We start from the raw sequence: 25,033 nt of genomic DNA on the forward strand, positions 1-25,033 counted from the left end.
TTTAATCACGATCATTAAGGAATTAGCCAATCAATTTAATGGCTGATTTTAATCACATTTTCCTTAATAACATAATCAAATCAATCAGCGTTAATTAGCTGATTTAATCACGATTATTTAAGGAATCAGCCAATTAATTTGATGACTGATTGTCGTCTTGATTATAAATTGATATCTAATCAGCAGACGAGATTTAATACTTGATTTGACTTGGAATCAATTTATTTAATTTGATTGATCCGCTTTAATATCAATTGATTTAGCCGGAGCAAATTCATTCATTGCCGTCGGGCCTTTCATGTGTCGCCAAGTGTCATTCTCTGAGTCTGTGTGATTTTGCTGACTCACAAGCCACGTGGACATTTTGTGGGACCCACATGCCGACTAAATTTGTTCAGTCATAATTTTGAGTGTTGACCGAATTATTTAATGAATTTATTTTCATTAAATTTTTGGTGTCTACAAGTGGGTTTTGTTTTAAGTCTCTCTGTGTTAGATTGTGTGATCCTTATTCGGTATCAATGCTATCAAACTATTGCTTCAGTTTAAGTTATGCAAAATTATTGTTTTGAAGAATCAAGATTTTTACTATTAGCCTTATTATGTTTTTAAAATTGCAGAATCCTTATTTAGCATTATTCTGTTGAAGATTAACATTAATTGTTGTTCTTTCTTTGATTGTGTGAAGTTATTTGACTGTTAACTTATTTCTTTGGGTCTTTACACAGGTCAAACACTATTTTTTCTGATGGTTCAGTTTGTTTCCCTTTATTTTGTTTTCAATATAGGTGCAGGAAAGCAGGGGTAGGTACACGAAACCAACCATAGAGTTGGAGGAAAACAATCACAGAGGTCAACAACATCAATAACATTAGTTTGGTCGCAAAGAAACAATCACAGAGGTGAAGGAAAAAGAAAAGTTATTTCTATGGTTCTGTAGACAGAAACAGAAAGTGAATTCAACCAGAATACACACTGATGTTCTACCACTTACTAACTTCATATTTTCCTTTTACACAGGTTCAAGCTCATCAGTTCTGTACGTGAATTCAACCAGAAATAAATTTGATTTCTTTCTCTCTACACAGGATTTCTTGGTGGCTCACACAGGTGAGAAACAAATTCGAAAATAAATAAATAAATAACTGCTTATAGCTTTGTCGTTCTCTTAACTTACTTTATATTGTTCTTTTCACCTAGGTTCTCTGGGAGAATTACACATAAATATTGCTTGGAAGATGCATAACTGCACAATCATTTAAGGAGGCATAGACGCAGCGCAGGTTAATTATCTTCGATCTTCAAATAGAGTTCATGAAGATGTGATGTTATGTTTTATGACAGTTTAGAGGAACCTACCAGATTCAATGACAGATAGGGATAGTGTCATGTTGTTCAGAATGGCTTATGTTTCATTCATTGCAAGAAAGTATGAATTTGAAAAATGTACTTGGATTCCAATCCATGATTGCACACTATATGCAGTGGCAACAATATTGAGCTTTCAAAAATATGGAGCGTTTAAATGTTACTTTTAGAAGAAATTTTTTCACCAAACCTAACAAGGCGTTTAACTTGGTCGGCATAGTGAAATTGAGTGGGTTTACTGAAATTGTATTAGCAAATAAATTTTTTTCCTATTTAGGGAATAAGGTCAGAAAAAAATAAGGACTCTTACCCACAAAAAAAATAAAATGCAAAGATCTACAAAATTCAAACTAAAGGAAAACAATACAGTATTGTTTTACCTTTTACTTTTTTGCGATAGGTTTTTTTTTGTTATCTTCCACAAAAAATTATAAAAAAAATGAAACCGGGCCTCACTACAGGAAAAATTGATATATTTTATGATATTTTTATAGGAACAAGTACGGAGAGATATGGATCAAAGAGAGGAAGGATAAGACGCACGCGCGAGCGCGAAGGCTAGTGTATATATATAAATCTATATAAACACACATATATATAAATCTATATGTGTGTGTCTATATATAAATATATATATATAAATATATATATATATATATATATATAAACACACACACTCACACACACACACACACACACAAATATATATATATATATAATATTTTACGGGCCTGGCCTACCGGGCCTTTGGACGGCCGGGCGTACGGGCCGGGCCTGGTTTTTGCGGGCTGGCCCACTACCCATCGAGGAGGCTTTTGCGGGTTTTTTAACGGGCTGGGCCGATCTTTTAGCCCTCAGGGCCGGCGGGCCTCCATTGGCCCACTTGATCCGCTGGCTTTTTGATGAGGCCTATAAGTTCTGTTAGACTCTGGCCTGTTTCGATGGCTTGATTGCTAATGAAATCAATTCCTATTAAAAAAAAATTATTGCAATACCACGAAAATTCGTTATTAATTTCTTGGAATTTCCTGGAATTAATAAAGCGTTTGTTAGTACGATTTCGTGGTTTGAGGGTGGAGCGAAAATGTTTCATACGAATAATTACTCGAAACGTTTTATTTTTGAGGGGTCAAAGAGTTGATTTTTTATTCATTGCGATTATGTGAAAATGTCCTTCACAGAAATCGTAGAGCACGTCGATACGAGTTTGTAGATATATATAACGCGAAAATCAGAGTTCATATGAAGAAGTTATGGCTTTTAGAAAAAGTTTCTATTTTTGTATAAAGGATGAAATTTTGTGAAAATTGCAAAAAAGGACAGATTTCCAAAATTGGAAACCGGCCTCTCTTTCTCTCTCCCCGATCCAAAATCTCTCTCTCCCTTGATCCGGCGATTTCTCCACAGTCCGGCCACCGGTCGCAAATTCTTCATCTCTCCTCCCTCAACAAGTCCGTGGTAGAATCGTCGCAAGATTCGAGCTGTGGAGGGCGCAACAAGGAGAAGAAGATCCATGGTAGCTTTGCGTTGGGGGCTTGTCGGAACTTGAGATTCCGGCCACTTCAGGCGATAATTCTTTAGGGTTTTTGGAGCCCAGAGGACGTAGATGCTTCCTCATAAAATGACATGCAACGATTCAAAGCGTGGAGATCGAATTTTGGAATTGAAATTCTAGGGTTTCAATCAACCCTCTTCCTTCCAAGGAAAATTCCGGCCAATTAGCTTACAATTTGATTTCAGTGTAGTTGTGAGAGTTGTTGTGCATGTTGTAAGAAGATTTTGGCATAGGTATTGTGACGCAATTTTGGAGGTTGTCGGCGGCGGTGCTGTTACGTCCCGTACCTCAGTTTACCAGTTTACTAGTCATTTGGACAGTAAACGACAATTACTTTCACTTTTTGCTTTGTTTCAATACTTTTAGTAGCCCTAAAAGTTGACTTTTTTGTTTGGGTCAAAATTTGAGAAAATGTTCTTCATGAAAGTTGTAGAGGACGTTAAACCGAGTGCGTGCACATATGATACGTAAAAATGTTAGTTCGTATGCGAAAGTTATGTCTAAAATACCAAAGTTACTGTTCATAGTAATTTGTCTATAAATAGCCGAGTTACTATGGTAAGTTTCCATTTTTCGGAAACTTACCGAGCTCTCTCTTCCTCTCCGACCTCTTCACTTTCTTCCGGCCATAACTTCTTCATCCGGCGACGGATTTTGACGCATAAGCTATCATTGGAAAGCTCACTTCCTTCTCTTCATTTCTAGATTCGTTTGGTAGCTTAATTTGAACTTTGGAAGGTGCAGAAACGAGAAGAAGAGGACGGTCACTGTAGCAGTTTTGAGTCAACGCCGACATCTCCCTATTCCGAGCACCTCCGGCAATAAACCTTAGTCCATTGGAAGCGCCTTGAGAAGTAGATGATGCTCCCTGAACCTTTTGCAGCGATTTGAAGCGAGAAGGAAGAATCGAAGGTTTGAAATTCTGGGTCACTATTCACAAATCGGGTTCAAACTTCTCCTTAATTGTTGAGGTACTTCTGCTCATTTTCTGACTTTGACACAGTTGAGAAATTTTTTTGGTTTGTTGAGTAGGTGCTGCTGCCAAAATTTGGTGGCCATTGGAGATGGTAGCAGCGGCGCCGCCACTGTGGGCGGCGTGTAGGGCAGTTTTTTTGCTTCGATTTTTAGCCTTTTAAATCCTATATTTGATATAAAGCTCGTAAATGTGAATTTGGTTAAAATTGAAGAAAAGTTGTGTTGAATACGAAATTTCCGGAATTTAAAATTTCATTATCGATTTACGAGAATCCGACGGTCGGATATCTCTTGGTTCAGCCTCAGAACCTTTAAATTAATGAATTGGTATTAGAGGTAAAATTTGGGTTGAATCATAGAAGGAATGAAAATGTTGAATTATGAGGATATGACGTGGGAATCGTGTTTAATTTCCGGATAGTTATTCACGAATTATAATTGTGTACAGGACAACGTATCGAGTTACTGCTGGACGAGGGAAACCGTTTGCATGGTCACCTAAACAGTACTCTGAGTGGACATTTATTTTAAATTAATTGTGCATGCAGTATATTATTATTATTTTCCGATTAAGGTTTAATTTATTATTTGAATTATTGAGTTTTATGATTTTATGAGCTTAATTTCTTGAGATTTATTATGCTCTATGAGTGACGGGATTATTAGTGGATTTCCTTCCCGAGGGCTTTTAGTAGATTTTCGAGATAGTTATTTATGAGTTATTGAGTTGGGAAATGATTTTCGGGAAGTGATTAATTAAGAAAATACAATGAGAATTATTGATTTCGATTATCGATTTATATGATGATATACGAATACGAATTATTTATCAAATATTAGAGCACGATGGAATTATCGAGATTTCTTGAGTTTTGAGCTCCGCACTTATCAATTTGGAAGTTATATTGAGATTCTTTCCGAAAGCATTTATTGATTTACCGAGGATTTATGCTTTCGAGGATTTATTGAGATATTGAGCTTTGGCTTTGAGATTATTGAGATATTCTTAAGTTATGCTTTTGGTGAATTATTGATGATTTATTGAAGTAATATCGAGTTTCTTTCCGGAAGCAATGATTTGAAAGAGGTTGATTCCAGTTTATTAAGGAGGTAAATAAGTTAGCGCATGCATGCATTACTTGCTCGACAGTCTCCTCCAATTAAGTCTGCTCAGCAGTCCTCTCTAGACAATATTCCAGTCGGCAGTCCCCTCCAGAATATTTCGGTCGACAGTCCCCTCCGATGTGTCATCTTGTCGACAGTCCCTTCCAGATGACATGAGGTAGTTAGTCGGCAGTTCTCTCTAACTACCTATGGTTAGTCAGCAGTCCCCTCTAACCATTACCTCCTCGTCCGGTCGGTAGTCCCCTCCGATGCGTCACTGGTCGGTAGTCCCCTCTAGGTGGCATGAGATGACTAATCGGCAGTCCTCTTTAGTCATCGTCTATTTTGAGATATGATTTGAGATATGAGTAATTTAACGAGATGTTTGAAATATCATTATATATTTGAGGGATTTAAGATTTTAAAGAGATTTTGAGATGTTCTACTTTACGTGATTGAGATTCTAGTAAAGATGATGATTAAGAGTATTTTCAAGATTTTTACTGCATGTTTGGTTTTTAGGAGGATAATTTGGGAAAGCACTAAATCTTATAATTATTTTACTTCGAGATTGGTTATTTTTCTTCCACTCACTCTAACGGTTTTTAAATGCTTTTCCCCTGGGCCCTTTGGTTTCAAATGCCCAGTTTGCAGGCCAGATTAGCGTGAGGTCGAGCGTACATGGAGTTGAGGCACAGTCAACAGCATGGCTTCCACGTTTGCCTTTGAATTAGGTTTTCCTTGTTTACCTTTCTATTAGAATTGCTCTGATTACCTGTGGGATTAATGTTATTCAAGTTGCGTTTTGTGTTATGTGAATTAGACGATGATGTGATTTGGGGAGCAGGGTGGCTCCAGGAGAATAAGGATGAGTGATTTAGAAGTGTAAATTTCATTTCTACAGGTTTTGGGTAGTCCATTTTAGGGGAAGTTCTGCCAAATTTTTGGAAGAATTTCTTCTAAGGTGGACCTCGCAGGGCCACTTCGGATTTCAGGGTGAAATCCGGGGCGGGTCTTGTCTGGTGCCGCAGTCTGTGGCGGCGGTTCCGACCATGCCAGGGACAGTTTCTGGTTATATATATGATTTACTTGTTGATACAAGCATTTCGATATATACTACGTAAATTTTGGAGATCATATGAATATGTTAGAATTTTTACGGTTTCGATCGTCTCGATTTTCAATCGACTTGAAGTTTTGTTGTATTGACCGTAGGAGTGTTTCAGGGACTTTGGGTGGTCTCGGATGATGATTTGACCGTTGGATCGTTGTATAATTTTGTGAGTATGGTCCTAAAGGCGATCCATGAGGATTCGATCGTTGTATCGTTGTATAATTGTGTTTGTGATTTGTGTGCTAAGTTGAGACCGTATGTGATTAGGTGCTTGACGGAATTGTATTGGGCAAACATTTTGTGATTGTGTGATCTTGGCTGTTAGAGAAGACGCAGCTAGAATTAGAGGTGAGTAAATCTCACGTAGTTCATTTATAAACGAAATTACTTTATTATTTGGAATTGTTTGATAAATTGTCAAATCGTTTTCAGAAATAAATAAATATTTTAAGGGTTAAATACTGTTTACTCCCTGAACTTTCAGGAAAAAAACAGTTCAGTCCCTCCCTTTTTAATTTCACATGTTTACTCCCTCATCTCTCAATTTTAGATCAATAGGTCCATCCGTTGAGATTTGAGAATAAATCAAGGGTAAAAATGTCTTTTTCCTCTATTCTCTCTTTCCATAAACAAATTCCCAATTTTTTTTTTGGTCTTATCCCAATAACCCATCGAATTTTGCCTGGACGCTTCTTCATTCATGGCGTGTCTCACAACCTCCTGGTTGCCCAAAACCCCAATTCCTTCTCCTCAAATCCTATCAATCCTCACAACTTATGCTTGTAAAACAGTGCCGTTTAACTCCGCAAAGAAGGATCTTTTTGGGTTCCACCATTAGAGAGTTCGAGCTTCCCCACAGACCTCGCTGCCATTGGCGGCAACTCCACTCTCAAAGCCACCGATTGGATTCTCAACCGCAATTCCTCCACCGCCACCTCTCAACCCAAACTCGATCACTTCTTCCTCTCACAATCCACAAATTCACAATCCGAAGACAAACAAGAACCAGAAGAACAACAATCCACCCCAACCTCCCAACTCCCCAAGCGCCTCTCTGATCTCCTCTCTCTCTAATTCGACCTCTTCAAGCTCAACACCAAAACCAACAACAGCCACATCGCAGTACTTGACCCACTTTCTTTACCAAATCCCACAACTCAGATTTTGTACTACATGTTTGGTCGGAGAGCGTCGTCGAAAGACAACATTGAGGACGACGACAACTGGAGCTGAGATTTCTCCAAGTCGAGATCGGGATCAGGCTGGACCGATTAGTGAAGGTAAGAATCTGAGGAGTTGTAAAGATTTCGACTTTGTTGGAGGCAGTGTTGGTTGTTGTTTTTGAGCTATAAATTGGTCTCGGTGAATTGACTAGTCAGAGAAAAGAGAGAGAGAGAGAGAGGAAGATGAATGTTGCTCTTTATTTTTTTTCTTTCTTTCTGTAGAACTTGTTATGAGCTTGAGCCAGTGAGGCTAATTTTGTTTTGAGTGATAATGGGTTGCTTAGTAGTGAATTGCAGAAACTGAGGAGTATAGAATTGGATGGGGAAATGACTAGGAAGAGAGTGAGGGGAGCGATGAAATCGAAATTGAAAATTAAGAGCTCCAAAATCTGAAATTGATGAAATCGATTTGACGGCAGCGGTGTTGGTTGAAATGGAGTCGAGGGGTTGGATCCTGGGTCGAACGAGGGAGGTCAGAGATGGAGATTGGAGAGAGTTGTGGGGATGGGTTGCTGGAGTTATATATGAGTTTTGGTAGAAAGAGAGAGAGGTAAGAAAGGGGGGGTACATGATGTGTTGGAGGTAGTGTTGGACAAGTCTCAGACTTGAAGAAGAAGGGGAAGGTTGTAGAGGAGATGGAGGGAGGTAGGCCTGGCATTTAAACCCGTAACCCGCAAACCAGCACTATACCCGCACGCTAAAAACCCGCACAAACCCGCCCGTTTATTAATTCAGGCTAAAAAAAACCCGCAAATTAACGGGTTTTGCGGGCTAAACCCTTTGGAACCCGTTAACTCAAAATCCTTCCCAAAAATCCATTTCCCATTACCCATACGGGTTCCCCATTTTTATTATTATTATTATTTTTTTCAACCAAGACATTTTTATAATTTTTCTTATTCCCCATGAGGATCCGACAGTTGGATCTTCGTATAATTGTGAAAAGATGATTCAAAAGGAGATCCGTGAGGATTTGACTGTTGGATCGTCGTATAATTTTGTGAGGATGATTCTAAAGGCGATCTGGGATGATCCAACCGTTGGATCTTGGTATAATTGTGCAAAGATGATTCAAAAGGCGATCCGTGAGGATCAGACCGTTGGATCGTCATATAATTTTGTGAGGATGATTCTAAGGGCAATCCGGGACCATCCAACTGTTGGATCATCGTATAATTTTGAGAGAATGAATCTAAGGGTGATCCGTGAGGATCTGACCATTGGATCATCGTATAAATCAGTAAAGATGATCATGTAGGTGATTCGTGAGGATCTGACCGTTGGATCGTCGTATAATTTTGAAAGGATGAACCTAAGGGCGATCCGTGAGGATCTGACCGTTGGATCGTCGTATAATTTTGAAAGGATGAAACTAAGGGTGATCCGTGAGGATCTGACTGTTGGATCATCGTATAAATTGGTAAAGATGATCATCGAGGTGATCCGTTAGGATCTGACCGTTGGATCGTAGTATAATTTTTAGAGGATGAAACTAAGGGCGGTCCGTGAGGATCTGACCGTTGGATGATCGTATAAATTGGTAAAGATGATCCTCTAGGTGATTCGACCATTGGATCTTCGTATAATTTTGAGAGGATGAACCTAAGGGCGATTCGTGAGGATCCGACCGTTGGAACATCGTGTAAATCGGTAAAGTGGATCCTCTAGGTGATCTGTGAGGGTTCGACCGTTGGATCGTCGTATAATTGTGATTTGTGAATTATTTTTTGTCAAAAAAGGAAAGGAAAAAAAATCTAAAAAGATAGAAAATAAAAAATTTCAAAATAGAAAATCAAAAAAGTTCATATAGAGAAAATGGCAAATGAGAGGTTATATACATAAGTCTTAATTGGTTTTAGTTGCTTTGATAAAAAGTTAAAAAAAAAAAAAATTATGGGTCTTAACGGGTTCCAACGGAAAACCCGCAAACCCGTTGGGTTTGGCTCGCGAAACCTGTTAAGCTAACGGGTTCTTACCGGGTAGGCCCGTTAAGAACCCGCACCATACCCGCACTATACCCGCACGTTGCTAGGCCTAGAGGGAGGTATCTAGAGTAGAGAGAGCTGAAAGACGGAAGAAGAAGAGATAAAAAAAAAAAAAAGATATAAAAGAATAAAAGGAGCTAAAAAAAAGGTAAGGGTATAATAGACTTTTGAAGCGGAAGGATTGCCATGTCACCAATTTAACAGAGTTTTTGGACGGAAAGTTAACGGAATGGACCTATTGGTCCAAAATTGAGAGATGAGGGAGTAAATGTGTGAAATTAAAAGAGGAGGGACTGAACTATTTTTTCCCTGACGGTTCAGGGAGTAAACAGTAGTTAACACTTATTTTAAATCATATGAACTTGATCGTCAACGGTTCATAGGTAAGTAAAATGAAGTTTTATTATAAAAAATAATTTTTACGGGTTTTAGTATCATTCCTGAGCGGGTGACTACGTGTGTGTGTGTGTGTCTATATATATATATATTTATGTGGAATATATATATTGGTGCAATTGTGTAATGATGTGGAAGTAACATGTTTTGTGTGTTCGATGTTGCTATTGTTGTCATTTAATTTTCTAAGGAAATGAATGAATTTTGGTTCTTTTGAATGGAAACAATTATATTATCGACGTTTCGTATTTGAGAGTTTTTGTTGTCAAATTGTGTTGGTGGTTTAAGAGGTGAAAACAACATTTCGAAATTGATTTCTATATTATTTTTTAGATGAGAGTGGAGCTTTGAAAAACACTATTTGTTGCAGTCAATTATGTTGTTTTGGAAAGTGTTGAGGTTGTGTAAACATTTTGAATCTTGAGTGACTTTTTAAATATTTTGGTCTTTGTACCAAGGGTCACAATAGTGAAAGGGTGGTTATCGGAACAATGCCCTTAGCCGGGGTATGGTTACGACTTAGTTAAAACTCTAGTCTGTCCGCCATTTTATGTCATGGGGGGTAACAAGTAGGTTACTTACGACTCATGAGTACGTATTTTTAAAAGAGAATTTGGGGTGTATTCTTTCTTTTAATGTCAAAGGAAGGACTTGATTTCATATTATGGTGTGAGTAGTAATAATATGATTTTATCACTTTAGTGATGTATGTTACCCTTAAGAGGTAAGGATGTCGAGTTTGAAACGAGTCATTTTGTGGGATCGTTTATTTGGAGTTGGAAGAGTGGTTTCTTGAATTCAGCCTACGTCTTGTGATTTCCTTATTATTTTACTTCTTCATTTCTATTGCTTGATTTTAATGTAATCTCCAGAACTAAAATTTATGCAGGGATTACTATGATTTCTTTTGTTTGATTTTGATGTAATCTCCTAAACTAATTTTCTATGCAGGATTACTAATGTTTACCTTGTGTGATTGTAAGTTCGGTTGTATTTTTGTAGAGTTAAATGTTGTTGCTTATTCTATCTCATGAGTGGAGAAATTATAAGCACGTGTTGTTTGAGTCATTTTAATTGAGTTTACTTATACGAGCTTAAAAAGCTTACCGGGTTTGTTATTGAAACCCGGTGCACTATTTCATGGTGTAGGGGTTTTATTGCAGGTTAGGGTAACCAGGGTTGATGCCGCAACTTGTTGTTGCAGCAGTATTAGATTTAGAACCTATTTTGTTTATTCTATTTACTGTTGTTTGTAGTATGCTCCTGGTGAGCATTTACATTTACTATAATGCTTTCGAGTTTATGTAAACACGTAGTGATGTAATATGTGACTCTAGAGAATGAGTCGGTATTTACATTTTGTGGACTCGGTAGTTTTATTTCTTAGATTTAATTGAAAAAGTTTCTTTATTTTTATGGGCATTTGTTTGAGTTATTACATTTCAGATTCGAATTTCTTTATTCGAAATTGGGAGCGTGACAATGATTTATGTACAACTACTCAAACAATAATATTCACCCATCAATTTTCTCTCAAAAAAATTTCCAAGTGTCTTGTGTCTCTTTTGTGACCAAATAAGGGTGTTCATTTGTTGGAGATTTGGGTTCCTCCAATTTGTGTAGATTAGTGTGAGTTATATAACTTGTTGTTTAGCTGTTGTATCCTAGAGGGAATAAGTCAAGAGATTTATGATGCACTTGTATTATTCAGATATGGCTTGAATCTCCTTAAAGAGGATGAGATATCCGCGCCTCAGTCTAATTGTCAACGAGTTTCTCAAATAGAAATTATAATCCTTATTGTAATTCCGCAAAAATTATAATTTTAAGGCTTAATTGCCAAAACACCCCTTAAACTGGCAATACTTGTCGTTTACATTCCAAACTTGGAATTGTGGAAATTTACCTCCTGAACTTGACAAATAATACCAATATATACCCTCATTGGAATGTAACTTTTTCCATCCAAATATGAGGCAGTGATATTATAACAACCTTTTTTTTATTTTTTTTTTTAACAAATACACATTATAACAAAAAAAATTAAAATTAGAGTGGAGGTTTATGGCCTTCCACATACTTTTTTTTTTTTTTTTGTAGATAACTTAACTTGCACCATATTATTCCACTAAGAAGAAAAAAATTTGAAACTATCGGATTCATGTTGTCATTCACCAATTGTCGCATTATTCTAATAACCAACACCAAGTTAATGGAAATGTTATTTTCTTGTTAGAGAGTGCCTGTGCATGTCCGTGTATAAAGTGTCATTTTATCGTGTAAAAAGCTCCCATTTCCAGATACTCATGAACATTCTAAATATACGAAAGCTAAACTACACTGTTGCTGTTCTCTTCAGAAAAGACAAAATGAATGAATAGTGTCTCTGAGAATATACCGTTCTACGCTCCTTTGAGAGTGTTGTTTTTCTGTTCTTCTGCGTATCGATCATTAGGGAAACCTAAACTACATTGTTGCGAATAGAGAGTCGTCGAACGCAGATATCGGTCTCGATTGTTTGACAATTTCAACTGCATCCGTGAAGTTGGGCTGGCACGAAAGTTGGTTTGATAACAAATACAAAAGGTTTGGTTTACAGAGTTTGTGTGCTAGATAGATTTGATTTAAAATTTGGGGTTTTGAATTATGGATTTGATGTGGGATTTCCGATTTTGATCGTAGACCGCTGGGGTAGGAAAAAGAAGAGGAAATATTGAAGATTTTGGTCGACTTTCGGAGGACGGTTTGGGGTGAGGAAGGTTTTAATAGAAGAAGAGGTATGTGTTTGATTTGGGTTTTTTTTTTTTCAGTTTTTTAGGATTGTGGTTTTGTTTTTTGTGTTTGAAATTTGTGTATTTGTATATTAACATGTGAATGATGGTGATTTGGGTTATAACACACATTGAAAGAGGTTTTATTTCTAGATGTGATATTGAATGTCATTTTGGCCATCGTAAGCTGGAGAGCTTTATTTGATCCCTTATTTCCCCAAATTAATTCGATGAGTTTTCTCCTCTCTTTATGTCTCTCTTTCAACGCATTCACAAAGAAAGGGAAAAAAGGGATTAAATTTCAGAGCCAATTTGGACTTCGGAGCCCGGAATATCATCTGGGTTTTATCTGTTTTGGGTGTTTGGCGGTTTAATTTTGAGTGCTTAACCGCCTAAAGATCACTGGGAGAGTTAGCACTGAATTTCTAACTTCTCTGTTGTGTGCAATGTTGGGAGCATATTTTCATTATTTGTTGACTGATTTTGTACCTCCCATGTTTTTTTTTTATTCTGTTCAATCTTTGGTACCTACATGATAGCACAATGGAATTTGCTATATAAAGATCTAGGTTATGGTCTTTTGGTAGTTAGAAAAGTCTCAGTTAAATTGTGATTTTGTCATACTTATGTAGATTTTCCATTTGCATACCTGGCTCACACTTAAGTTCACAAATATCCTTCCATTTTTGTTTATAGGTGATGGTGTGACCGAGTAAAAGCCTAATCCTTCAATTTATTTGATAGCTGCAAAGGTAAATGATCTACATTCTTATTTCCTCCGTATGTATTTATATCTCAAGTATCTTGATTGTATTGTCTCTCTCTGTATAAAGTGCATATCCGTGGAGAATTAGGTGAATGCCACGTCTCAGCCAACCTTTAGGGTATTCTAAAATTAAGAATTAGGTGAGAGCCAATGAACCAAGCTCCTCCAGTAACCAAAATTCTCATGTTTGCCTTAAAGAATTTGGAATTTCTTACAGGAGAGGGGCTCAGAGGCCGTTTTGTACAAGTACGTTCTCCATTAGTAGCCATTTGATGAACTCCTTAACTTCAAGAAAAATCCCCAAATTTCCTAAGCTGTTTTCAGATTAGTGCAATTGTAGTATGAGATCAAGGAGAGAGGTTTATGTACAAAAATGCAATGGGGTCAGACCCCTTCTTTTCTCTTAGTCTGGATTAAGGATTCATTGTCCTTAACGTAGAAGGACTAAGCTAATTAGTGCAGTGTTTGGATTGTTTTCTTTTGTTTCCAAATTTAATTAAGATTTCTCTTCCTTTTAGTCAAGTTATTTATAGTTTGGAATAAGGATTTATTCTCCTAATTTATAAGGGATGAGTTTAGTATTTCCCTTCTAACTACAACCTTCTTTATAGTTTATGAGTTAATGCTTATATCCCGTAGTTTGTATTCTTCATTCAAAGCCTTGATAGTTTGCCATTAGGTATTGAAATCTGAATTATTTCTGCTATCATCATGTGGTACTGAAAAGGAATAAAATCTTCCTCCACCAAAAGCAACGACGGTAGCAATCAATTGATATCTATTTATCCCAACAGGCTAAGCTTTATTGTTGACAAGCAAAGCTGTAGTACATAATTAAAAGCAATTCAAATAGTTGTTCATGATCAGTTCATGTTGAGTTTTGATACATATGATGATCAATTAAAGCTGTTAGTATAAATGATTAAATCAGTTACAATCGTGTGTATTAAATGAATGTATTTCTAGGTATTTAAATTATTCGTGTTCAAAAGTTCATTCAGCTACAGAGGTGAAAGCGAATATAAATTTTGAAGATTGTATGCATGCTTGAAATGGCGTGAAAGATTGTATCAAGAAGCAAATGGCAAAGTAACAGAAACAGATAAAGGGCTTTTTGCATCAGCTTTTCCACGTAAATTAAAGGGCCAGTATTGGTCAACAAGGTTAAAGGATGTGTGACATGTTTATGATTTTAGTGTTTACATTTTAAAACTGTTCACAATCCTGTAAGCATTGTTGCAATGGGTCAGATTCAATGTTATTTTGGGTAATAACCGGTGATCTAATTCATCAATGTTCTTTCTATGTTTGTCATCATTTTCAGTGCAAAGACTAAGTTAGTTAAAACCAGTAAACAATCTTATGTCTTGGAGCCTCAATCCATGAGCCGTCTCTACATGGTCTTAGTTTCGGTTCTGAGCATATAACTGTTTTGTTATGTAGTGGATATATGAATGGTAAGGATGAAAGGTATAGATTAGTCTAGGTCATATGTGTTTATTAAATCAAAATCACTGTGTAACTGTGTTCCAATTTTAAGTTCATTTCCAGTGAGTATAATTGCTTGACCTTTAGTTTGAAGTCAAGGCAATAATGATACTGATTAGTTAGATATTGAGAAGGATTCTTATGGCTTTAGTTTAATCCTAGATCAATTGTACATCATACATGATATAAATAAGAATTAGGTTACCTAAGTTAATGTTTTTTCTCTTTCAGCTCTCTCTTCTTCTTCTTCTTTTTTTTTTTTTCTCTCTCTCCCTTTAAACTTTTAATTCCACTTGCTTTTGGTTTGCTGTAAAGGTTTTCGGAGCAGCTTGAAGCTCTGGAAAGATCTACAGAGGCAATGTCTTTTGGTGGAATTAACCACGCTTTCCTATTGTGTTCTGATACAGGTTAGCAAGCATATATATTGATTGGTTAGTCATCATTGTTTACATTTTCAAGTCTACCTCATTGCAGCATGCTCTATGAATTTCTGCATAATATCCGTAGCATGAAATTGTGGAAGTGTGATACACTTTTCACATATATTTACAATATCCATATGTGGTTAGTTTATACGGTTGTTGTTTTGAAGGAAATCAAATACTGTTTCTTTGTTTCAGTTTTTTCTACTTTTTCAATTGAGTTGACAAATTGTAAACTATGAGCCCTGATATCTAGGGGTAAAGCTATGGTATGTTAACATTTCTCATATATCAACTATTTTTACCCCTCTAAGGACTCATGTTATCACTTTGAGGACTAATATTACTATTTTCAAGACTCATATGGTAAACTAAGAAAATTTACCACTTTAAGGACTTATGTTATCACTTTGAGGACTAATATTACTATTTTGAGGACTCATGTGGTAACTAAGAAAAATTACCACTTTAAGGACTCATGTTACTACTTTGAGGACTAATATTACTATTTTGAGGACTCATTTTACCACTTTTAAGGCAATTGTATGCATGTCATACGTTAACATATTGTAGAATTTTCCGATATCTAGACCCTAAACCCTTGAAAATATTAATGTCAGTATTAGAAATTGTTTTCTGAGATCAAGTATATTCAGACTGGTCTTTCTGCCGTTGTCCATTATTGTGCTATTTGTGGTTGAGATTATTCATGCATCAGATATGTTGCATGGTCTGTTTGATTTTGCATTCAATCTTATGAGACCTCTCCCTCTTCTTCCTTTTTTTTAAATTTTTTTATATCCAATTTGTTCTTATTCATTCTTCCAGATTTGTAGGTGAGCAACAAATTAATTGCAATCACAACAGTGAAATGGTTTGCAAGTGAAGTATTTTCCACCGCTTATATAAAATCTTACGAAATTTGGTAACAAAAATTCGTAAGTACTATATTTTACCAAATTTCATAACATTTAAGGATATATGATAATGTTTATATTTCAAAATACCGCTTATAATAGCCAAGTGGTTGTTAGGACCATTCTATTTTGTACATCTACTGATCAATGTACATAAATTTTTTTTGCTATTCTTCTTTGTTTTCTCATTCGGTTTTATTGCAACAATACACCAATTATTATCACAGCTAAAAGACCCGCAGCATCGCGCGGGCCTTTGTAACTAGTAATTAACTAGTAGTATATGTACAAGTTAAATCCATGCATACGTACAATACAAGAGTCAGCTCCCTATAACATGCGATGTGAAATATTTGAAGATTCCATAACCTCCAACAGCGACCATCACAACAAGAGCTGGTGCAATCCTCAGAAGCAAACTCGTGTTCGCAAACGGAAATCGATTAGATGTGTGATCATTTGAAGGTTTGGTTTTTGGTAATATTAGAGAAAGAACACCATTCTGAAACCTTGCAGAAATATCCTTGACTCTATAAACATCAGGAGAAGCTTTGAAACTTTGGCGGAAGCGGCTCCATCTATTTCCATCCACAGGACGTTCGCCTTCAATCTTTATCGTTCCTTTCTTGTCGTTAACACAGACCTTGAATTGTTCGATCTTGAAACCTGTATAGACACACACACACACACACACACGTAAAAAGGCAGCAACAATTACAGAAACTTTCATTTACTGAAACTGCTAAAATTTCTCCAGAAAAAAATATATATGAAATGATACGGTACCATGGAGAGGAATCTGGTAAGTGTCACGTAGTTCTTCTTTTTGGAGCTTGCAATAAGGCATGAAATCTTCATAAGATCGTATGATGGTAACCACTTCACTTTTGGAATCCATATATGGGAATGAAAAGCTGCTCTATATATTTAGGATTAATAATGATTAATTTGACTGAAATATATGGATGATATATCTTTGTCTTATATATATATATATATATCTGATATTCTGTTATATATATTCTGGCAGGCCTTACAGGTTTCTTCTAGGTTTTGTCTAGAAAGAGAATTGTTCTTTATTTTGTTTCTCTACCTTGGCATTTCTTTATAGCGAGGCACGCAAAGAATCTGGTTTGTGCTTTCCAGGCACAATATATAGCTAAACCAAACTGGACGCATCTTTGAGCAATAATCAACGCTTACACCATCATTAGCGACGGTACGTACAGTTTTCTATCAAATTTATTGGGGAAGATCATAAACCTTTGAGAGGGAATATCATCGTCGATTATAAAAGGGAAGGAGAAGATTTTGAATCATGCATTTTGTTTACTTGAACAAGACCATTAAAGTTGACTGTCAAAGCTAAACATCCAACAATTATGACAAAACTTAAGCAACACTATTCTATTTTTAAAAGAAACAACTGGTTTGACATGGCTACAAAATGTTGGGGGGAGAGCATACACTTGAGAATAAGAACGTATTTGAGAGAATAATGAGAAAATTTTATTCTTCTTACAAGGAGGTATTTATACACTAAGGTTACATATACTAACTAGCTACGTAAGTGCTAATTACAATTAATAAAGGAATAATTACATTCCTAATTACATACAGTAAGTACATTCCTAATAGAATAAGAATATTCTAAATGTGATACGTTGACTCACGCTAACAGTCCCTCTCAAGTTGGAGCTTACAAGTCACGGATGACCAACTTGTCAAGTGAGTCATAGAACACCTTGGTAGAAACTCATTTAGTCAACACATCTGCTAATTGGTCTTCAGTTGGAACAAATGAAAAGTCAATCAATTTCGTGTCTATCTTCTCCTTAATAAAGTGCCTATCAACTTCCACATGCTTGGTATATGTTGTACCAAATTTTGTGATATATCGATTGCTGTCTTATTGTCACAGTATAACTTCATCGCTTGCTTAGGTTTGAACCCTAAGTCACGCAATAAATTACACAGCCATAGTAGTTCACAAACTCCATGAGCCATCCCTCTATACTCTGCTTCAGCACTAGACCTTCCTATCACCTTTTGCTTCTTACTTCTCCAAGTAACCAAGTTCCTCCTACAAATGTAAAGTACCCTGAAGTAGATCTCTGGTCAGTAATACAGCCAGCCCAATCTGCATCAGTAAAGCCACTCACCTCCAGGTGATTATGTTTAGAAAACATCAGACCTTTCTCTGGTGCAGTCTTTAGGTATCTTAAAATTCTCACAACGGCACCCATATGAGCCTCACTTAGGTTGTGCATGAACTAACTCACTACACTAACTGCATATGCTACATCTGCTCTGGTATGAGACAAGTAAATTAATCTTCCATCCAATCTTTGATATGTAGCCCTATATGTAGAACCTTGATCAGGATGCTCTGCCAGCTTGTGATTTTCCTCAATAGGTGTGTCAATAGGTCTGCAATCTAACAAACTTGTTTTAGTTAGGAGGTCCAGAACATACTTCCTTTGGCATAAGAAGATTCCACTTCTCCCCCTTGCTACCCCTCTCAATCCCAGAAAATACTTTAGGTCTCCAAGATCTTTCATCTCAAACTCAGAAGCTAACTGCTGTTGCAGTCTTCCAATCTCATCATTATCATCTCCTGTAATCACCATATCATCCACATAGATTATCAACACAGTTATCTTACCCTTCTGACTTTCGAGAAAAAGAGTCTGATCTGAGTTGCTTTGTTTATAACCAAAGCGGCGCATTGATTAAGTGAACCTCCCAAACCATGCACGAGGTGACTATTTCAAACTATACAAGGACTTTTTTAATCTGCAAACCACATGCATCAATATTTGTAGTAGTTTCATATCCAGGGGGAAGGCTCATGTAAACTTATTCAGCTAAATCCCCATGAAGGAACTTATTCTTCACACCACATTGTCGAAGTGGCCAATCTAGGTTTGCAACCAAACACAATAACACTCTAATGGTATTGATCTTCGCTATAGGGGCAAACGTCTCATCATAGTCCACACCATAAGTCTGTGTGAACCCCTTGGCCACCAATCTTGCCTTGTATCTATTAACTGAACCATCTGCATTGTGCTTCACTGTATAAATCCATCTGCACCCCATAGTCTTCTTTCCACTTGGAAGTGGTACTAACTCCCATGTATTATTCTTCTGCAATGCTTCTATCTATTCATCCATTACCTTAGACCACTTGGGATCTCTCAAAGCTTCCTGCACTTTGTTCAGAACAGATACAAAAGATATCTGGTGTACAAAAGATTCATATGACTTAGATAACCTATGGGTTGACACTTAATTGGCAACATGATCCTTTGACTTGGCACTAATGGTGGGTTCATATCTTTTTGAAGGTTTACCATGATTGACTCGATTAGGCAAAGTGTATTTGGTAGGTTCAGACTTTTCATCATGATTAACAATATTAAGAGGATTAGACACATGTTCAGGATTTACTTCAGAATGATCTTCAGAACCTTGGGAGCCTTGGTCGGAGTGGGGTAATGGAGGAAGGGGAGTTGCTGTAGAAACTTCTTCATTGAATTGATTGAAAAGAACGCTAACACGTTCTTCAGGAATGACAGGAACGCTTGATCATTTTTCAGGAGGTATAGGAACGACTTCAGGAACAAGAGAAATGCTCGAGCGTTCCTCAGGAACGACTGGAACGACCAACCGTTCTTTATCTTTTTCGTCCCGTTCTTCATCTTTTTCATCCTCTTGGCTTCCACTGACCATCTCTTCAAAATAGCTTAACTTCTCCCCCTGATGAGAAGTGTCGGTGGGAGAAAAATAGCAGGCATCCTCGAAGAAAGTAACATCCATACTAACATAAAACTTTTTTGTGGGAGGATGAAAACACTTATACAATTTCTGATGAGTCTCATACCCGACAAAGACACATTTTAAGGCTTGAGCCTCCAACTTAGAGAGTTGGTTCTTGGGAACATGAACAAAGGCTACACAACCAAATATTCTAGCAGGTAGGTTATGAAAAGGAGGAAGGGAGACGTGTGGAGAGTACCTCAAATGGGATTTGGCCCTGAAGGACACTAGAAGGCATATGATTGATAAGATGAGAAGCAGTGAGAACAGCTTCTCCCCACAAGTACTTGGGCATATGTGTACTAAAGAGGATGGAGCGGGCAACATCCAGGAGATGACGGTTTTTAAGCTCAGACAAGCCATTTTGCTCAGGTGTTTGTGGGTAAGTTGTTTGGTAACAATGCCTTGTGCCTGGAGATAATCCTGAAACTCATGACTCATGTACTCCCCCCATTATCTGATCGAAAGACCTTAATTTGACCATTGGAATGAGTTTGAATCATGGCTTGAAAGGCTTGGAATGCTAAGAAGACAGTAGATTTAGACTTAAGTAAAACCACCCAAGAAACTCTAGTACAATCATCAATAAATAAAACAAAACCAACACAAGCCTGTAGGAATAGGATCACGGGAAGGTCCCCAAACATCTGAATGAATCAACTCAAAAGGAGTAGTACTTTTATTAGAAATACTTAAAGGATAACTAACATGATGGCTCTTGGCCAAGACATAAGTTTCACATCTAAGAGAAGAATCATTAATGCCCAAAAACAAAGAAGGCATAGACTTTTTCAAGTTACTAAATGAAGGATGTCTTAAGCGACGATGCCACAACCACAGCTCACTCAACTGCTCAGAACACGAAATCAAAGCAACTGAGACCATCTTCCCTAGTTTCTCCCCTGCATACATCTTGTCCAAATGGAACAACCTCTCCCCCAGATCTCCCCGACCAATAGTCTCCCTGTTAAGAAGATCTTGAAACACAACATACATAGGAAAAAAGGTCACAGAGCATTTAGCTTCAGCATTTAATTGTGGTACATATATCAAGTGGTGAGATAAAGCAGGACATATAAGACATTACGGAACTCTAATGTAGGTGTAAGTCTGACCGAACCGGTTCCTAACACAAGGAAGGCTTCGCCATTTGCATTGGTAACTTTAGACACAGGTAGTGGTGACAAGTGGGTAAAATTTGATTTATCATAAGTCATATGGTCTAATACCCCATAATCAATGATCCAGGTATCTTCCCCAACAAAATCAGATATCTGAAAGCAACACCAATCTTACCACGTCCAACCATGGATACCTAAGGATTACCTGCAGCAATAGTGTGATCTCGCCCCTCCACACCATAGTAATTAGGATTTTGGACTAAATGAGCTATAGCACGTCCTTGTTGATTAGGTGCTGGTTTTCCCCAAGATGCAGGATATCCATTCAGCTTGTGACATTTAGTTTTAATGTGCCCTAGCTGTTTGCAGTAGTTACAGAAAGGAGGATTGCTAGTAGGTGATGTAGAGCTAGACTGAGGACACAACTGTTGAGTATGTGGTGACACATATTTAGGTGGTGTAGGATTGGACTGAATTGTGAGACTAGACAATTTAGAGTGAATTTCCTTAGCACTCTCTAGTTGAGCCTCATCCTTGCGAATATAGGCAAAGACTCCATTAAGGGAAGGAGGAGTAGCAAGCCATAACAACTCACCTTTTGCACTAGCATGCTTGGAATCAAGTCCATTCAGAAATATGCGCACCCGCGATAAATCTTTCTCCTTATTGTGCAGCTTGATATCATTAGCATTCTTCATCTTATTAGGGCACCTTTGATCAATCTCCAACCAAATGTTCTTCAAAGCAACAAAGTAAAGGGACACACGTTGTCCATTCTGGGCAAAGTAAAGAGTTATCTTGAATGCCTTGGTATGGAGTTCATGAATCAAAGCAAAGTCAGAATCATTGAGATATAACTCTTTCAAAGTCTTCCATATCTCAGTAGCTGTCTCGCATCCAATGATCAATTGAATTACCTCATTGGTCATTGATTTGTAGAGGATGGACATCACAGACCGATTTGAGTTCTCCCACTTTCTGAAAACCCTAGGTCCTTCTCATCTGGTGCTTTAATTGTGCCATTCACATATCCCATCTTGTCAAGCCCACACAGATGGGCAGTCATCATCTTCCTCCAAGTACAATTGGTGCCATTCAACTTAGCACCACCAAAACCCCTAGAGGAGTCTTGATTCAGAGATACCTCCCCCTTTTGAACAGCAACATCATCATCCTTGCCTGACCCTTGTCCTCCCATTGCAGTAATAGAGCACAGTGGAATAAAAAGATGAAATTGATTAGGTCAAAAAAAATGAACAGTAGAAGCTTGAAAAAAAAACCCTAAATTTAAATGTTTGAATACTCTCAATCACAAGAACATAGACAAACAAATCCCAAATATTGGGTAGAAGAAAATATAAGAGAAATTAAATTGAAAGCAATGATAGAACAAAGAGACAAAGTCCAATATGGATCTTTGCTCTGATACCAACTTGAGAATAAGAACGTATTTGAGAGAATAATGAGATAATTTTATTATTCTCACAAGGAGATATTTATACACCAAGGTTACATATACTAACTAGGTAAGTGCTAATTACAATTAAAGGGATAATTACATTCCTAATAGAATAAGAATATTCTAAGTGGGATACGTTGACTCACGCTAACACATACCTAGAATTCCAGTATAGTAAGGGATACAAATATTGGGGTCTTGATGAAATGATGACACTGTACTCCCAACCACTAATCACCCAAATGAAGTCGCATTGCTTGAACTTTGCATCCCTAGATATTCCAAAACTAAAATTCTAAAATAAAAATTGAAGCCTCGTGAGAAGTAGCCTCATGGCTCTTATGACTAGATTGACTCCTCTTTGACGAAGCTTCTTCCATCCACCAAAGTGAGTGCCGACCTGCGTCAGTAAAAGGAGCGTGTATTACACGTGTTGACAGATGTTAGCTTTGACAAAAAATGTACAACTTGGTAAAACTTGTTTACTGCAGCACGTGCTATGAATGAGGTTGACATCTTCATAGTTTTCTCATCTTCGACTAACCAAATCCACCGCCAAAACCCCAAATCACATTAAAGAGTTAATACAAAATGGAATAGCAAGAAATTGAGTATTTCTGATCTTTAACAAATCTTGATCATGTCCAACATATCCACTCTTCTCTCTGAAATCTCTCGAAGCAAAGTGAGAGCCATGGCCCTTTTCTTGAACCTTCCATCAATCTGAGTAAAACCCATTTATTTCTCACCCAAAAACTCAAATACCCAATTCCCCAATTTTCTTTCTTTGTTGAGTATGAGATAGATCAAGGACTCAAGCTCGGAAAATGACTCTGCCACCAAGAGTAGAGTTAGGATTTTAAAATGGGGTGGGCTAACTCAAATATTTTAATAAAAGTTTATTAATTTGGGGTGGGATATTTTTCAATATTTAATTGTTTAAACTAAAATTAAATTATAGATTAATATATATATATATATATATTTTTTTTTAAATTTGGGGTGGGCTGCAGCCCGCCGCATTCCATATGTAGCTACGTCATTGCAAGTGCTGCGTCAATAAATGGTTCTTCCTCCGAAAAGTCACAACCCGACCCACAACCACCGGTTGAGCCCACCTTCAGTTATACCAGGACTGGGTGTATATGGTTTTCCCATCCCCTTAGTTATTAACTTGTTGACTGAACTTTTTTTTTTCAAACTGTGTTTTAAATTCTGATGGTGACGGTCATATTAGATTAACAACTCAATAGATGGCTCACATGAGTTAGTTGCCTAATAGTGGCTGGAAGTCTAACACATCAATCGGGTGACCACTCACTTGGGTGGGTAGAAGAATTTTCGCCTCTTTGAATGTGAATCCTCAAAAGACCCAATAGGTTCTCAAAAATGGAATACATAATTAAAACTGTAAAACCACATAGAATTAGAATCCAAAGTGAGAGGTTGTACCCAGTGGCGGAACCAGTATCAAATTCCTGTCTAGGCTAATTAGAAGGGCACAATATATATATATATATATATATATTTTTTTTTTGAGGTTTGGAATCCAGTGGGAGACTCATCCTCACGCCTTTATTATTTTGGATCAAAACATACAACGGAGGGGACATAAAACCAAACCCCGTAAATTAAAAACTACAAGCATACATTTGTTGTAAAATAACAATAAACTAACTAAATCATACCCTCCTAGACCCACTGAGTTCAAACTCAGCAATCACAGAATCATTATCAATGTTATCGGAAAATTCTTTTTCCATGTAGAGAGCCATCAAATCATCAAAAAACTCATCTTCCATCTTATTTCGAAGTTTTTTTTTTTTATGATGGTCATAGATGAAAATGCTCTCTCTGTTGTTGCTGTAGAAACTGGCAAAGTCAGCACAAGACAAATCAATCTATAAATCATAGGAAAGAATGCTGACTTTCTTGATTCAACTAACCGCCGACACAAATCAGACACAGTAGTTGTGTTGGCAAATCTTGGATCCTTCTGAATATCTGCTAGAAAATACCCACACTCCATATCTAGAGCAAGCATATCATATGATGTAAAATCTTGAGGATAAAACCTCAAAGCAAGATTGCAAACATCTTCACATTTAAATGATCGAAAATTATCGCGTGGATCAAATGTAGCACTAAGAATAAGGAGCTCCAACGAATTATCTGTAAATCTACTATCCAACTCTGCCAATTGAAAGTCTACCACAGCATTAAGTATATTGACCCGATAATAATGCTCATTTGTAATATTTTGTTCACAAGCCCTTGTACTTTTTTTATAAGGAGCAGACATATCTGGCATAATAATATCATACTCATAACAAAATGTTTCAACCCTCATAATCAAATCATCCCAACCATCTTCTCTCATATCTTGAAGTTTTGATTTGTTATTGAAAGAAAATTGAGAGCATACAAGATGTCTATGGCTTTTTTTTGCAATGACTGACAAAGAAAATCAGTAATCTTCATGACATCATGCATCAAAAGCAAGCAAAACACAAAATCAAAACGCTTCATTGCATTACCTACACTCTT

The 25,033-nt window shown here is 36.9% G+C and overlaps 2 protein-coding genes across 2 annotated transcripts; both read right to left on the reverse strand.

Annotated features, from left to right (window-relative positions):
* Nucleotides 1–16,252: 16,252 nt before the first annotated feature.
* Nucleotides 16,253–17,056, reverse strand: LOC112194951 (inactive protein RESTRICTED TEV MOVEMENT 2). The gene is made up of 2 exons (XM_024335216.2): nt 16,871–17,056; nt 16,253–16,750 (listed from the first exon to the last, which is right to left on the reverse strand). Exons 1-2 carry the CDS (start codon nt 16,980–16,982, stop codon nt 16,407–16,409), a joined length of 456 nt encoding a protein of 151 aa, XP_024190984.1. The 5' UTR covers nt 16,983–17,056; the 3' UTR covers nt 16,253–16,406.
* Nucleotides 17,057–18,357: 1,301 nt separating this feature from the next.
* LOC112194662 (uncharacterized mitochondrial protein AtMg00810-like) lies at nt 18,358–18,813 on the reverse strand. The gene has a single exon (XM_024334880.1). The coding sequence runs from the start codon at nt 18,811–18,813 to the stop codon at nt 18,358–18,360; it is 456 nt and encodes a 151-aa protein (XP_024190648.1).
* Between the last annotated feature and the right edge of the window lie 6,220 nt (nt 18,814–25,033).

This window comes from Rosa chinensis, chromosome 3 (genome assembly GCF_002994745.2).
Source record: "Rosa chinensis cultivar Old Blush chromosome 3, RchiOBHm-V2, whole genome shotgun sequence".
Classification (NCBI taxonomy): domain Eukaryota; kingdom Viridiplantae; phylum Streptophyta; class Magnoliopsida; order Rosales; family Rosaceae; genus Rosa; species Rosa chinensis.